We start from the raw sequence: 17,139 nt of genomic DNA, 5'->3' as shown, positions 1-17,139 counted from the left end.
CTTAAAAATTCCCTGAAGATAAGGGAAGGATTTATATACAATCATTGATCACGTGTTCCCTTTCTACCTCAATATGGTCTTCTGGCACACAGGAAGACTGTTTACTTTGCTCAGAAAAGAAACACCAAAAACATGGGCTATCAAAAATTCTTTATCCCTTTAAAACTTTTTTTAACTTTTTTTTTAAGATTTTGTTTATTTATTTAAGAGAGAGACAGAGAGAGCACGAGCTGGGGGAGAGGCAGAGGGAGAGGGAGAAGCAGGCTCCCCGCTGAGCAGGGAGCCCGATGTGGGGCTCGATCCCAGGACCCTGGGATCATGACCTGAGCCGAAGGCAGACGCTTAACCCACTGAGCAACCCAGGTTCCCCCCTTTAAAATTTTTTTATCAGTTGGCCTTTTTATTTCAAAGATCATATTATTTGATTCTTAAATATTCAAACAAATATTCATTTTCCAGGGAGATTGAGTAAGACAGAGTTTATTCCTTCAGGAATTGTCACAGTTTCTGTAATTTTTAGCTCATTTGTTTAAGTCTCTCTTAGGACTTTCTCTCCTCATTAAGTGCATTACACATACCATTTGCTGCCCTTGCTACACCTCTTAAATTGGAAGTTTCATCATACTACCCAATGGCCCTCTATTTGGGTGGAATTCCACTGACAGCAAAATTCAATAGATTACAACAAAAGCCACAGTCATTCAAAAGCAAGGGGAAAATCCGGCTTCTGAGACTGTGTAGTGCCACTTCAAAAGCCCCAAGATTGGGTCAAGATGAGCCAGGATCATATTTCATTATTTTAAAAGAAGACTACATTCCCAACTCCACCAAATAAAGCATCATTTATGCCTGCTATAGAAGATAATTTAAGGAAGAAAAGGCTATTTTTGCCATCTTTCAACTTCTCACAATCATCCAAAGTCCCTTCCTCTCTTCTTCCACTTCCCCTTTCCCTCCCTCTGACTACTTATTCTCCAGTCTCAGAAACTTTTTGTTAGGCCACTGTTTCCCCTTTTGGGGCTGGGAGATGGTCCACATTCCCCACCTCAGGGAAACTTTAGAAACTTCAAATCCCTGAAAGTGTTCTAGGATTTAAATTCCTTTTCAGAATAGAAGAAGAGTAGGATACCTCTCTGTTGCAATTTGAATTTCTAAGGTCTCTTCTTGAAGCAGCCTTAGGGACATTCTAGTTATTCATCTTTGGTTTGGTCCTAAAGATGAGCTTCTAGAGCATGGTAAGTCAAAATTATTTCCTTGAGACCATGATGTAGCTCTCTGGAGTGGGCTGTTGCCTCTTAAAGCCGATATTGGAACAGAAGTGGCTTACTGGCTGAGGACTCTGTAATAATAAATGGCACTCATTAACACAAGTTGTTTGGGGGGCACCTGGGTGGTTCAGTTGGTTAAGCGTCCAACTCTTGATTTTGACTTTGTTCATGATCTCAGGGTCGTGACCCCAAGCCCCATGTTGGACTCTGCACTGCGCTTGGAGCTTTCTTGGGATTCTCTTTCTCTCTCTCTCTCCTTCCACCCCTCTCCCCACCCCCTCCATCTCTCTCTCTAAGGAAAAAAAAAAAAAAAGACAAGTTGTTTGATTGAAATACTGAGCAATCATGGCATGCTTGCTTGCGTATGTGAGAATAACATCAGAAGCATCTTTCTGTATACCTGTCCTTCTCCAACCTTCCCTCGAATAAAATGATGGGCATGAAATCAGGGAAAGAGAGTATTACTTATCTTTCATTTAAGTTTTTCAACAAATACTTATTGAGTAGCTACTGCATACAGGTTCTTGCCAAAAAAAAGAGTGGGGGGGGGGGAGAAGCTACCACACTCGTTGGAGCAACGGTAACATTGTTTACCTGTTTACCTAGTATGTGGGCCTCATACACCTCAAGGTCTCAAGGTTTTCCGTGTACAAAAATATGCAAATGAATCAGAAACCCTCTGCTAGAAGCCCCAATATTATCTACCTACCACCAAAGTAACCTGTTCTGTGAACTGTGTTTCCTTCTGAAATATTTTTATAGGGAATCAAAATTAAGGTTGGGTTCCTACTAAAATAAGTTGATCATTTTTGCAATTATTACTACATGTTCTTCCTAATATTACAAAAAATAGTGTAGTTCAGTATCACCTTGACATATTACAAAAATGCTAGGAATATAGATAAAAATTCAGTAGATAATACATCATGATACATTTAGGGACCCAGCCAAAACAGCAGAAAGAAATGAACTAGTTAGGAAACGAACTAGTGTGCTACTAACTCATTAGTAGCAAAGAGGTGGGAAATTGTGCTTCTAATGATCATGGCAGTGTTGGGAGAGAAAGTCCACATACAGAAGGCTGTGTATTTGAAAAATGAAAATAATTCTTTAATTTCTTCTGCATTAATCAGATGCCTATTAGAGGACCTATATTTTGTTTTCCTCACAACATTTTGAAAGTTCGTCAAGAAAAAAGAAGATGCAAGTGTTAATTTGACATATAGGAAGTAACGTTTCATGAGAAAAAGTTACAAGTCATGTAGCCTGGCAGAGCCTGTTAATTTTAAAGGATCAAGTTTCTGAAGAACACTCATAATAGGATGAATCTTCTTGTTAGACTGGTTGAAAATTAAATGGGGAAACAAGCTTTCTGTCTTTGAGCTGGTATTTTAAATTCACCAGAAAAATAGAACTCTTCCATTTATGGTGGGAAGGAACCTATAAAGAAATATGTACGTATATAGTTATATGTAATACACAAGCATGCACACACACTGGCTACACATGTGCCTACCCTCCTGACTCTCCTCTCCCACCCTAATGCACATTAGTGCCATGACAGAAGGACAGTGAAAGCCATAAAATGAGATACGGTAAAATCTTACTAATCTCACTTAATTATAAGGCCAATATTTCTAGGTTAGCAAACATTCAATTCCCAAAATACCTTAGAGAAGTTAAACCAGTTGTATTCCACTCAAGTGTAGGCAACCAGTATTGACGACACAATTGCAAGGAACTATCTTGCTGGTTTTGGGAAGTGCATGTGGAAAGTATTTCTAATTAAGAACAGATATTTGGGGCGCCCGGGTGGCTCAGTTGGTTAAGCGACTCTCTTCGGCTCAGGTCATGATCCTGGAGTCCCGGGATCAAGTCCCGCATCAGGCTCCCTGCTCAGCAGGGAGTCTGCTTCTCCCTCTGACCCTCCCCCCTCTCATGCTCTCTCTCTCTCATTCTCGCTCTCAAATAAATAAATAAAAATCTTTAAAAAAAAAACAAACAGATATTTGCACCAAGAGAGCAGGATAAAAAGTACCTAAAACAGTTTGCATCATCTGCCACAGGTGAAATATGCTGCTTATGATCTTATTTACATTATGAATAAAATTTATTTATTACAAATGTCAATAGAGGCTAAATGAGATTTTTCTGTTTTCCATCCTAGCTTAAGAAATCAATAGTTTGAGATAGAGTCTGTAACTCAAAAAATGTTTTAAATACTAAAGTAAGGTGAAAACATTTGAGAATGTACTGAAGGTACATTAAAAAAAAGTGAACTTCACATAGGTAATCAATAAATAGCTGAAAATATTAAATTATAGCTATAAATGTGTGTGACATCTCTACTAAAAATATCCTGGAGTAGCACACGCTAAATAGGAGACTTGGTAGTTGTTTTTCCCTCTGTGATGTAATTCCAGATTCGAGTTTCATTTTTTCCCCCATAGAACAATAAAAAGTTTCAAAGAAAGGAAGAGTAGGCTGTGGTAGAACAAGAATTAGACATCAGAATCAACTAGGGCATAAAATGATGAAAGAGATTAGAATAATATCAACATTTCTGGTATCATCAATCACTGCAAATATGTCAGCAAGTATGAGACCATCCCTTTCTGTCAATACAACCGAGTAGACAATTTGAGTAAGGGAGGAAGTAGAGTCCAGTCAAACATGGCTATCAACACTTCTCTTTCTGTCTCAGAAGAGCAAAATTCTGAGGAAAGTTCTTGGAACAAACAGAAATTTATCCAAATGAAGTCAAATGATAAATGCCAAGAGAATATTCTTTCTTTGGAATTCTTTCAGTTCTTCGACTTAACCAGCTGGAATGAATTTTCAAGTAGCATTTTGTTCAGCCTTTTGAAATGAAGGACTTTCCTGTTAATTGGAAAGCTATATTTCATCAAAGATGAAGACAGTGCTCTTGGCTTAGTTATTCTCTTTAAAAAAGAAAAAAAAGGCATTTGGTGGATATATACCCTTAACAAACTCCAGAATATGCATTTCAAATGTGAAGGACTGAACTGTGAGCCTATATACCAAACTAAAGAAAAATGGGGAAAATTCAAATACCAATGTTATTCTAAGCTCTGCATGAAAACTCGCTATTATACTGTGCTCCCTCCTGAGAGGAATATGTAAGGATGGAAAAAGATTTGAAAAACATTAACATTCAGAATCAAATATTGATACAACTGAGGTTTTTGGTTTTCTAAGGTAAATGAATTGAGTAAGTCACAAATTTAAGCATGCTTTATTGTGTTACTTTAAAATGTGTTTTGAGGACAGGGATAGCATGATTATCAACTCAGAAAGATTTAGAGCAAGAAAATAAAATTAACCAGGAAAAAAAATATTTAAGACTCAGATTTTCAAACTAACCTACACTTTAGGCAGTACTTTCAACTTAATTGCTGATTAGTGATATGTTAAATACACATTTAAAATTTAAATTGACACAGAATTAGAAAGCCTGATTTATCACAAGAACATGAAAAGTTTTAAAAAGGAATTATAATGTAATACTAAAGAAATAATGTTTTCAGACTTCTTAAGGGAATCAATAAGTAGTCTGGAATGACAATTACGTATTTTGCTTTAAAATAATTTTATGAGAAAACCTATTCATGATACTATTTATGTACTTTGAGTCTGGCAATATGTGTATGATAGGCATTTTCTTATTTATTTATTTATTTTTATTAACATACAATGTATTATTTGTTTCAGGGGTACAGGTCTGTGATTCATCAGTCTTACACAATTCACAGTGCTCACCATAGCACATACCCTGCCCAATTCCATCACCCAGCCACCCCATCCCTCCCACCCCCCTCCACTCCAGCAACCCTCAGTTTGTTTCCTGAGATTAAGAGTCTCTTATGGTTTGTCTTCCCTCTCTGGTTTCATCTTGTTTCATTTTTTCCTCTCTTCCCCTATGATCCTCTGCCTTGTTTCTCAAATTCCACATATCAGTGAGATCATATGATAATTGTCTTTCTCTGATTGACTTATTTCACTTAGCATACTACCCTCTAGTTCCATCCACGTCGTTGCAAATGGCAAGATTTCATTTTTTGATGGCTGCATAATATTCCATTATATATAAATATATATATTATATATATATATATATATGCCACATCTTTTTATGCATTCATATGACAGGAATTTTCAAAGAGACTATTTTACTGGCTTTTTAAAATATTTAAATTGCTATAATAGATTTTTCTTTAATTTTCTGTTTAAGTCCAATTTAGTTAACATATAGTGTGTTATTAGATTCAGGGGTAGAATTTAGTGATTTATCAGTTGCATATAACACCCAGTGCTCATTACATCAAGTGCCCCCCTTAATGCCCATCACCTTATTACCCTATCCCCCTACCCACGTCCCCCCCAGCAACCCTCAGTTTGTTTCTTATAGTTAGAAGTCTCTTATGGTTTACCTCCCTCTCTGTTTTCATCTTATTTTATTTTTCTTTCCCTTCCCCTATGTTCACCTCTTTTCTTAAATTTCATGCCCTCCTATGTTTTTAAAATATTATAAAATAAAATACAGGATACCCTTTACTTTTATAATGCGTAGGTTGTAAATATTGCAAATAGTAAAAAATCTCTGGGCACTTTCTCCTTTGTGCTTTTAACTATTCTTTTAACACTGATGATTTACAACAGGAAGACGTCCTGGTATGCCTAGTATGCAATATCCAGTATCTTTAACAGTTTCTTTTGGACTCTAACTAATGTCCCTCTTGAGTGCAAGGAGTCCAGGCTAGGGTTCTGGGCAGCAGAAGCAATGAGATGGAATAGAGTTACCTTGGGTGAAAGGGCCATGGAAATTTCTGTCAGCACAGAGCTAAAATTCAAAATTTCAGATCCTGAATCTTCAGTGAGTGATGAAATTATTTGAACAACAGGAAAAAAATCTGTCAAGGTGAACTAAAAGTAATCAGTTCATAAGGAAAGTATTCAACTTGACAAAAGAAAGTTTATTATGCAAAAGCAGATTATGAAAATAGAAGTTCTAAAAATTTGTCACCGTTGATGTTTATGACATTTGCTATAAAATGAAATGATTTATAATAGGACTGCATTCATGACTCACTAGGATTTTTAAATCTAAGTACAGTTTTTCTTTCTCTCTTTTGTTGTTAAGTGTAACAAAATATAAAAATCTCTGATAATTTTATGAGGATTTCAGAAATGTAGCAGTGGTAGTTTAAAGGTAAAATAAAGTTTCTAAGTTATATATAAATGACATAATAGGTAAATAATTTCCAAAATTCACATATACTACATCCTACCTCTTTACGACTGGGAAGGGGATGGAAATACTGAAAAATACATAGACTGTAGCAATAAGAAGAGAGGAGAGAATGAGATGACTGGCTGGTGCTGACATAGAACATCTCTTTCAAAATGTTGTTAGGATCTGGTGAGCAAATTGCTGCTCAGAATTCAAATTCCAAGAGGTTAAAAAAGTATATCCTAAGCCATAATTTTTATAAAACTCTCTGTTGTATTAGGTTAGTCCACACACTTTCCTTGCCCCCCTTTTTTGACTGAGTAGCTTACGCATGAAATAAAACAAGATGCCATACCACACGGTGCTCTGTTGAGATGTGCCACGAGGCAGAAGGGCACTGTGTGGTTAAGAGCCTCATTTTCCTCAGTGTTAGGTGGAGATAGTTATAGTAGAGCTTGTAGACATGGTGCTCTCACTTAGAAGCATGCCTGCTACAGGGGCGCCTGCCTGGTGACTCTCCATTTTCAGCTCAGGTCGTGATTTCAGGGTTGTGAGATCAAGCCCCGCATGGGACTATGTGCTCAGCAGGGAGTCGCCTTGAGATTCTTTCACTCTCCCTCTGCCCCTGCCCCTCCCCACACCTGCTCACTTGAGCTCTCTCTCTCAAATAAATAAATCTTAAAAAAAGAAGAAGAAGAAGAAGAAGAAGAAATATGCCTGATACATATAAGTGTCCATTAAACTTTAATTACCATTACTTTTACTGTTTCTAGAAACAGACCACCCTAGTCATTTTCACTGTGCTTACTGCAACAGGCTACTAATTGGGAGCTTACTGAGCAAAGAGGGTAGAAATATCAGTAACCTAATCTAGGAAAAGGTGAGTGAGAGAGGAAGGTCCCCCTGAAGGAGTGACATGTGGCAGAGAATTAAACACAAAGTCTGTGTTAGAGCAAGGGATGCTAGAGAATGCATTCTAGTGAATGTATCCAACACAGGGGATCAGTAAACATAGTGGGTTGTGGTGAGTGAAGTGCAGGGGTGACTAAGAAGAGAAGTATGAGGCCACTGAAGGGAGTGACAAAGTGAGCAGGGGCCAGGACAGAGGACCAGGACCCTGAGTGCCATGTTAAGACAGCTGGGTTTATCCCCTTTCACCTCCTAAAATTTACACTCGGTGTTTTACAGTCAGGACACTCTTGTTTCTGAATTCCTAAAAGAATTGTGACACAAATGGATTGCATCTCTTGTATTAGTCTTTTTCACCTGTTGGGAAAATGCTATTTCGATCGTAATATATTTTAAATGATCAGAGCTAGCTTTGCAAAAATGGTTCAGGGTAATTTCCCAAATTAACAGCATTCGGTAGACTATGTAATTCTATGCCAAATTATTTTTCTGTGAATAATTAATCAGAAGATCTTGGAAGTTAAATAGAAATGCAATTAAATTAAGTCAGGTATTAAACTACAGAAAAAATAATTCAAGTAGCTTTTAAACTTCAATTTGGAGAAATTAAGTGTCTATTTACAAATCCATTCCTTCATATTTTCAATATATTTGCTATAAATTCCTAGGTTAGAGTAATGTCAAGGAAATAATATCAAGGAAATAAGTATTTCTATTTTTTTTAAAGACTTATGTATTTGACAGAGAGAGAGAACACGAGAGAGGGAACACAAGCGGGGAGAGGGGGAGAGGGAGAAGCAGGCTTCCCGCTGAGCAGGGAGCCCGACGCGGGGCTCGATTCCAGGACCCGGGGATCATGACCTGAGCCGAAGGCAGACACTTAACCGACTGAGCCACCCAGGCTCCCCTATTTCTATTTTATTTTTAAAAAACAAACAAACAAACAAAAGGTTTGAACGCATTCCTGAAGCAAATTCTACTGGGTAATAATACAGCTGAAAAGGAATTTGGCCTTTCTGACTTTCAACTGTGTTCTTTACCACTGGGTCAGGCTGTTCTGTGTTTGTATAGTCCACAATTCAAAAGCCTTTATATATTATATGTAACTACGTACCAGATCGTAATTGCTGAAGAAGTTAGACTATAGCAATTTCCCCTCCTCTGCAAAATTTCCCCAGTGACATATTAACTTAAAGGAATAAAATTTGGAATTTTCATCCTCTATACATAAAATTCAGGTCAATTCTAGATTAAAAATCATTAGATTAACCCCATTTTCGCACAATTTGTGCTTTTTTGAAGGTATAAAACCATGCGTTTCCAATTGAACCTCATTCCACAACCAATAAAGAGAAAACATCTAGCAATACATTATATTTTAATGGGCTATTTATTTAATTGGTTTTAGTTATAGATTCAATAATATTTAGTCCTCCGTCAAGAATGTGAGATACACTTCAGCTTTTTGAGAAAAACAATACAGCTTGTCTTGGAAGTGGAGCTATTGAAAGCTCAATAGCTCCCCTTAGTGGTGTCATGCAAGAAATTCACCAAGAAGTCTCCTAAAGACCTCTGCGCACATTTCTAAACATTCAGAAAATTGTGAACTGATATTCACAATTTGAGTAATTTCCAACAAATAAATTCTATCTGTGATTCTGTGGAAGCAAATTTTTATAACCCTATTACATTTTAAAAGGTAATTTAGCATTTTTTGTAGTTTTCATTTTTCACTTGGAACTTAAATAATACATAATTTAGGAAGAATAATTCAGGACTGTTTCCTTCTCTCTTTGTTCTTTTTTACATGTTTATTCCTTTTAGTTCATATTTGTATTTGAACAGGTTTTTAAAAGACAACCTGCAACTAATTTTCATTTTGTATCTAAGTGTCTGTTCCAAATGCACCTAGTCAGAAAACTTGCCTTAAAATTAGTAGCTACAGGGCGCCTGGGTGGCTCAGTCGTTAAGCGTCTGCCTTCGGCTCAGGTCATGATCCCAGGGTCCTGGGATCGAGTCCCACATCGGGCTCCCTGCTCAGCGGGAAGCCTGCTTCTCCCTCTCCCACTCCCCCTGCTTGTGTTCCTGCTCTCGCTCTCTCTCTGTCAAATAAATAAATAAAATCTTAAAAAAAAAAAATTAGTAGCTACAGTACGTCAAAAAACATACTTTATATATATAAAGAAATTAAATGAGAAACCATATGATGTGAAATAAACTTTGAGAGTATACATTTAAAGAACTTGCACCTTCTATTGGTTTACAGCTATGGGTCTTATTCTTTACCAGAATAAACTCAGGGTGAATTTGTTAACTACAGGTTCCTGGGCCCCTCATAAGACCTACTGAATCGTAAGCTCCAGGGGTGGGGCCTAGGAATATGTATTTCTCAAAGTCATCTATGCTGGGAAACCTGGCCTGCAGAAGGCCCTAGGAGGTGCTTAGATAAATGACTATGTATTTCTGTCCTAATAGGAAATAATTTCAGTATCTCAAAAATATCACCTATTCAATCATGTGATACTGATCTGCAATGAAATCTTAAATAATATGTGGCTAGACGGATCTGCACAGAGATTTTAGCTACTCTTTTAAAAGTTAAGGCTCAACACTGGGTATTATATAAGACTGATGAATCACTGACCTCTACCTCTGAAACCAATAATACATTATATGTTAATTGAATTTAAATTTTTTTTAAAAAGTTAAGGCCCAAAAATAGATACCTGTCACTGTGTACACACCCTTTATGGATTCTAATTACAAAAGTGCCCCTGAAATAGGAAATAAGGTCACATGTCAGGATATCCTATTGGCCTTTTCTAAACTAGTCACAGAAACATCCAAACTCTGCCCTACTCTCAGATTCTGATACTTGCCCTTTTCCCATTTTCAGTATCACTGATACTCAGGACAAACTCCCAACATGGCAAATGAGTCCTGTACATCGTTCCAGCTTCTCTGAGTAATGTCCTATATTTAGACTCTGATCAAACCACGGAAGTCTACTTTTTCAGTTCCCCGGATTCACCGTGTCCTTGCATGCCTTCATTGACATACTGTTCACTGCCCGACATCCCCTTTTGCCCTCTTCGGCCTGGCAAACGCTCACTCATTCTGTAAGGCTCAAAAACATCACCCCATCTGGGGAGTCTTTCTCGATCTCCGTTGGCAGAGGTCAATGCTTTCCTTGCTGTGCTCCCATTAGGAGCTTGCACACGCCTCTCTCTATTTTACCATTAGTTTGTAACTACAATTATTGTGCCTATCTCCATGTCTCATTTGTATCCCCAAGTTGTAGCACACGTTTTGGCATGGAGTAGAAGCTTAATTCATATTTTTGTAATGAGTTAATAACATCAGCTTTCATTTTTCCATGATTAATGTGTGCCAGGCCCTATGCTAAGTGCTTTACAAGCATCTCGTGTAAACTTTACAACATTTAGGAAGTAGTAATGATTATCCACAGGTTAAATATCAGCTAATCCTGAGAGATACCAACAAATTGCCAAAAGTCACACAACTAGTTGGTGGCAGACCTAGAACCTGAGCACCGTGCTTTTCTGACTATAAAAACAGCAGTCTTAAACAAATGTTGCACCATAAAGGCTCAGGTCGCACTTGATTGCTAATAGCAATTTCTCTTGGATGGTCTCTATCCGACATCAACCTCATACCTGGAACATCGAGGGATGATGATCATTAGAACACTCTACAACCCAATTCTGTGTACACATGCATAATCAGTGATATTGATTGAATATCAGTGATATTGATTGATTGATTTGAAACGCAAACACGTATATAAGATAGTGATAAGTTTTCTTAGTTTGCAAACTTACCAAAACAAGTATAAAACAACTATTGACCACATCAATAAAAAGTCATCAGAATAGAAAAAGAAGTCCACTTTAATGAAAACCTTACAAAATTTCCCAAATTGCACGTAATTTTTAGTGGATTGCAGCCACTCTCCTGCATTTCTATTTTATTTCTTGGACAAGAGGAAAATATATTATTTATGCAAAAGGGTAGTTAGTGTTTACAACCACTAACACATGGTGTGTAAAAAATAATAATCCCGTTTTTCTATTGTGCAATAGCCCTCTGTTGGGCAACAATCATGTACAATGTGCTAGTTTCCTGTTACTTTACTAGAGCCTCCCTTTACACTCACTGCCCAGACTAAATAGTTATTCCTTGGCTAATAAAACTATAATACTGAGTTTCATGCTACTTCCAAAAATGTTTCTGCCTGTCTTAAAAATAGTCGTATCAGTTTGCTAACAAGCAGAAATGCACTGTAAGTTGAATATGTTGTCACATGTGGCTAAAAAACATATAAATCAATCTGTGGCCAAGAAAGAAACAATATATTTCTTATCCGTTCAGAATATTATGGTTAAGATCACAGCTGTAAGACATTGGACCATCATCAAGAGAACAATGTCAAACACTGAGCTTTTGGATAATTTCCATAAAAATAACATTTTGTTTGGGGTCAGTAGTTTTTATGGAACTTTGGAATAATTTTCACTGACAATTTTTTTTAGAGTTGAACTTGAACACCTCCAAAATGCTCCTCAAAATGGAAATACTATGTAATCTAACTTTTGTGACCAGGTCCTTCTGAAAACCAAGCACATATCATGAAAACCAGCCTTTCTCTCTTTCACTTTGTACAGTTTCATGAAAATTAAATTATGCTGCATACTCAGGAAGGTAAATTTACTCTTCAGTTTTCTCTGTTTAATTACCAAGTTCAAGTCATCAGCACCTCAAATGTGTAATAATTAAAGCCAGAATGAGAAAAAGAAACTAGATTCCTTCCTCAGAAATTTTATCAATCCAGCAAATTCTTTCAAGTGAAAAGAATAATGGCATTGGTCAATCAGTGTACAACTAGTTAAGCTCGAGGCATAATGTCTTTTTAGAGTCCAGAATTTGGAGGTGCATTATGTTTAGCCCAACAAGGCAAGTTTTCATAAAGTAGTTGGAAGATTTTATAAATATAGTCTCAGACAAAGCTCGCTGTGGCATAAAATCATTAATCCAAGGAGATTTTGTTGGCCCGGGATACATATGCGGTATTAATAATATTGCTCCCTAGGATTCTGTAACCAGAGCTCAAGAAGAAGAAAGCCAAACCACTGTATTCAATATTTCCAGCCTATTTCAGGACATGAAAATATTTTGGTTCTCTCATACAAATAAATTCTCCAAAATACTTTGTCTAAAATGATTTTTTGCAGACAGATACTAATTTCAAATTTTACATGGCTCAGTCTGTGGGGATGCACATTATCAGAATTTGTCCCACATCAAGGAGTGGTTGGTTCCTAGTTTTCATTTCCTATGATACTGACTTAATTCAGTAATTTCTCATTGGGATATATATACATATATATAGTGATGGATGCTACTAAAACCATGCCCTCAAAAATTATTTTGCACTGTAGACTAAATATATATATATATACATATAATGTTTAAATGATAATAAAATGCTTAGTTAATTCACTGTCTAGAAATAAATGAAAATAAGAAACAAAACAAAAAAAGAAATAAATGAAAACAGTCCATCCAATTTGATGCAAGTCTCATGCACTTTGCTCAAATTACTCTCTTCCCCTAAAACTCTTAGCAATTTTCCAATGCCAACAGAATGAAACTCAGTTCTTCTCCCTGCCTCCAGTCTACCTTGCAGTATGCCTTTCCACACCAAAACCTTTAAGGTCATGTTGATTCCACTTTTTAAAATGCCCCATACTGTGAATCTGAACTAAATCTACACTTCAAACCCAGTTCAAGATCAGGGATCTCCATGGAATCTAGTGTATATCCAATAAATATTTGCTCATTTGAGTGAGAGAGACACAATGTTCCTGCCTGCATAGCTGATACCGTAGGGTTATTGATAAGTTATAGTTAGCACTCTGCATGTAATTGCAAAGGAAATTAATTTCAACATATAAACATTTGCGTTGAAATAAAGTACAGTTATCCTGGTATTTGCATATTTGTTATGTAAAGCAATTCTCCTTTAGTAGATGGCATGCAGTTATATCAGCAGATTGCAAATATGTAACTGCTCCTTGGAAAAATTTGAATACAAAGTAGTGCCTTAAATAGGAGTCAGATAACATATACACATTAAAAATTTCTTATATGGCAAGAAATCTATTCAAAACTTTATATTAAATATTCATAAGTAACTACCATGTAAAATAATGATCAAACTTATAACTATAGAAACTTCTACTGTCCAAAACTATCATATATTAACTGTTTCATTATATTTTGTGATCCATGTTCACATTTCTTGAAATATGGTACAGATTTCAACAAAAGTAGCTGAGTGAAGGATCTAAATGTTAGATACTTGGTATCTATGGGTATGATATCCAACCTAAGAGAAATTTAACTCGTTTTTTAAAACTTAGAATAACCAAATAGAACATGATTGAATGTATTTTTAAAAGGTGTATTCTTTCATTTCAGGGAAAAAAGGAAGGGAGAGGAAAAGAAAAAAACCTAATAAAGAAGAAAGTAAGGACGCAATACCTGATAACAAAGGTCTGGAACCCAGCAGAGAAACTCCAGAACAACGAGAAAACAAAGACAAACAGCAGCAGAAGAAGCGAAAGGTCCAAGATAAACAACAGAAATCGGTATCGGTCAGCACTGTACATTAGAGGGTCCCATGAGATCGTTGTAAACTCATGATGCTGCTATCTCAACCAGATGCCCAGGACAGGTGCTCTAGCCATTAGGACCACAAATGGACAACGTGTCAGTTACTGCTCAGTCTCAACAACATTCCAAATAGTTGCTATAGTCTTCATACAAGCATAGTTAACAACAAAGAGCCAAAAGTTCAAAGAAGGGATGTTTTCAAATGGTTATCTTACAGGCTTCTGTGCATTTCTAAGAGACAAGAAATTTTGTACATAATTATCAATAGGCTATAAGATGTAACAACATAATGATGACATCTGGAGAAGCAACATTTTTTCCCTCTAAAAATCATTTTCAAGCTATTGCTTTAAGAAACGAAAGATAGTTCTGCAAATTCAGAGATGCAGTATCCCTTCAAAGTAAATAAGAGATCAGGGAAGAGAAGCATCTTTCAAAGTATGGTGTTGTTTTGTCCAGGAGATCTAGAGAGTGCTTAAATATTAGGGCCTGGCATTTGGGATCATAGGAATTATCCCCACAGAAACGACTGTTTTCAGATCGGTTCTATTGCTCTCACCATGTCCTTCTGCAAGAAACAGGAGAGTGTACACCAGAGTTAAGCATTATGTATGGGATTGGAGAAGGGCAAAATGTGGAAGAAACCATAGCGTTGGAGATGACTTCTGTGCTTTACAAAACTGTGAAGGGTCGTGATTACCTGGAACAGGTCTCCAATCGATGTCAGCACTGTGTGGTTCAGCCTCTGCTACCCCTCGGGTTATAGAAGTCTGTAAACATGGACCTGTAACTTCCAAAAGCAAAATCATACTTATTAGAAGAAAATTCTGATTTCATAGAAAAACAAAAACTAGAGCAAGGAGAATAGAACATGTTTGCAAAGTCATGTGTGTTCTGAGTGAAAAACAGTTTTATTACCTGCTTAATGGTCCACCTGGAACTAAAAGGGATACTTCTTTCTAACAAGGTGTATCTAGTAGGGGGGAAAGCCACCACAATAAATATATTTGTTGATAGTTTTTAAAGTTTTGTTCATTTTGTTTTATTGTTTGTTTTATTGGAAAATTGTTACGCTTACGAACTCATGAATTAGGAAAGGGAATTCTGTATCCTATGTAATCTGAACATATTACATTTCTCAATGCTTGCTTTTGGAATCCACCTTTTGTAAGTAGATAGAGATTTACTTATAGGATATTAGGAGATATTTATTCAACTTTTCCCTTAATCAACAAAATTCTAATTCTAGGTGCATAGGCCTCCCGAAATGATTTCACTGCTCCCCCTTCATTGCTTAGAAATTAGCATCTTTCCTTGTATGTCAGTTCCTCCTGCATCTTGAACATTTGGCCTTTTCTTCTCCATATTTTCTCAGTCTGTGGATCTCTTTTGGGGATTGAAGTCACCCTAGCTGAAGCCCTCACCAGTGTTTCACAGAAGACACAGCCAGCCCAGGGCAGGAGGAGACATCTCTGAGCAAGCAGCACCGAATCTCGTGGCCCACCTTAACCTTCCTCTTGTAGTGGAAGGACGCACAGCTGCTCTGCCCACCATACTTCCTAGCCCTCTAAAGATCAATGCTTTCTGAAGAACTGGCAATGGAATCTGGCTTCTGGCTGCCTATCTCTGGTCACTCTTTTTCCACCAACTGTACTGTTCATGTGGACTGCTTGGCTTAATTCATTTTTCACTTATCTTGTTGTCTTCCAAGATATAAAATTTTTGAATGATGCATTTCTGTTTCTCACTTTGGTGTTTTCTTTCCTAGTGTGCATGAGATAAGTGTTTCAACTAACTAGATCTATTCCCAATGTACAAAAATAATTCTATTTTCAACTACAGCTTATATCACCAAGGAGAAATAAGCCTTTTCCTACAAAACTATATTATATGGAAGTATATTCCCATGTTCTAGAACTTTTGGATGGCTTCAGACTTCATCTTTGTCCTCAATCTTATCTAGTCAAGCATAAGCGGCCAAATTATTTGTCTCTTTCTATGTTAATCATTGTCTCCATTCTTTCAAAAAGCAATTACTGGCAAGGTCTAGGCATGCAAATGCAGTGCTGGAAAAGAGTTAAATCAACCAGGACACAACAGTTGTGGCAATGACACACACAACAGTTGTGGCAATGACTATCATGTCTTCCTATGTGTTTTGACTTAAGACTTTTCTGAAATCCTCCAGAAAACAGCAGACAATCTAAATCCTTGATGCAGCACTTAAATAAAAGTAGAATTATTGCAAAGGAAAGAAATAAAAAGTAGCACTAATATTCATACTTTTGGGGAAATATAAATGAAGGCAAAGATAACATCAATTTTAAATGTACCTGTAATAGATCTCGAGCCACATGGAAACATTATGATCTTCAAACTGGCAGCCTACTCAACTTTGAGCAAAAACTCATGATCAACTTCTGGTAAATTTCCCACACTAGTCACAGATAGCATTAACTCTCTGCTCTGATTATGTCTCTAGGATCTGGTGAACCGTTGATGGTAATGGATGGCTGGTAAATTCTTGATTCAAAGAGAATCGAAAGAGTGCAGCAACATAAATCTGGCTATGTCTGATCCACACTCCTGGTCTCCAAATTTTGCTTTATAACTGAGGGGAGGTATGTCTTCTATAGTCAAAGTAAGGTTCTAGTCCCAGATATTAGCCATTAGCAAATCACCTAAGTGTTTTGGGTTCCCATTTTCTTTTTTTTTAAGATTTTATTTATTTGAGAGAGAGAGAGTGCGCAAACAACCTGGGGAAGAGGCAGAGCAAGAGGGAGAAGCAGACTCCTCTCTGAGCAAGGAGCCCAATGTGGGACTCAGCCCTAAGACCCTGGATCCCAGGACCCTGGGATCATGACCTGAGCCGAAAGCTAATGCACCCACGCGCCCCATGGGTTCCCGTTTTCTTAAGTGCAACCTGAGAGAGGTGGGCTGAAGATGATTACTGGCAGGGGAGCATGTGACCTCTCTGTTAGCTCAGGGTGATGCCCCTAAGGAGTCCTTATCAGT

At 37.0% G+C, this 17,139-nt stretch overlaps 1 protein-coding gene across 1 annotated transcript in view; it reads left to right on the top strand.

Annotated features, from left to right (window-relative positions):
* The window catches only part of RSPO3 (R-spondin 3), an 86,535-nt gene extending 71,369 nt beyond the window's left edge, over positions 1-15,166 (top strand). Inside the window, exon 5 of the mRNA XM_021693499.1 lies at positions 13,930-15,166. Within this exon, the coding sequence (XP_021549174.1) occupies positions 13,930-14,123 (194 nt within the window). The 3' untranslated portion in view covers positions 14,124-15,166. The remainder of the gene's footprint in view (positions 1-13,929) is intronic.
* The last annotated feature ends 1,973 nt before the right edge of the window (positions 15,167-17,139 follow it).

This window comes from Neomonachus schauinslandi, chromosome 8, assembly GCF_002201575.2.
Source record: "Neomonachus schauinslandi chromosome 8, ASM220157v2, whole genome shotgun sequence".
In the NCBI taxonomy this organism is placed as follows: Eukaryota; Metazoa; Chordata; class Mammalia; order Carnivora; family Phocidae; genus Neomonachus; species Neomonachus schauinslandi.
Note: the sequence above shows the minus strand (reverse complement) of the source record. Positions and strands in the feature narration are given on the sequence as shown.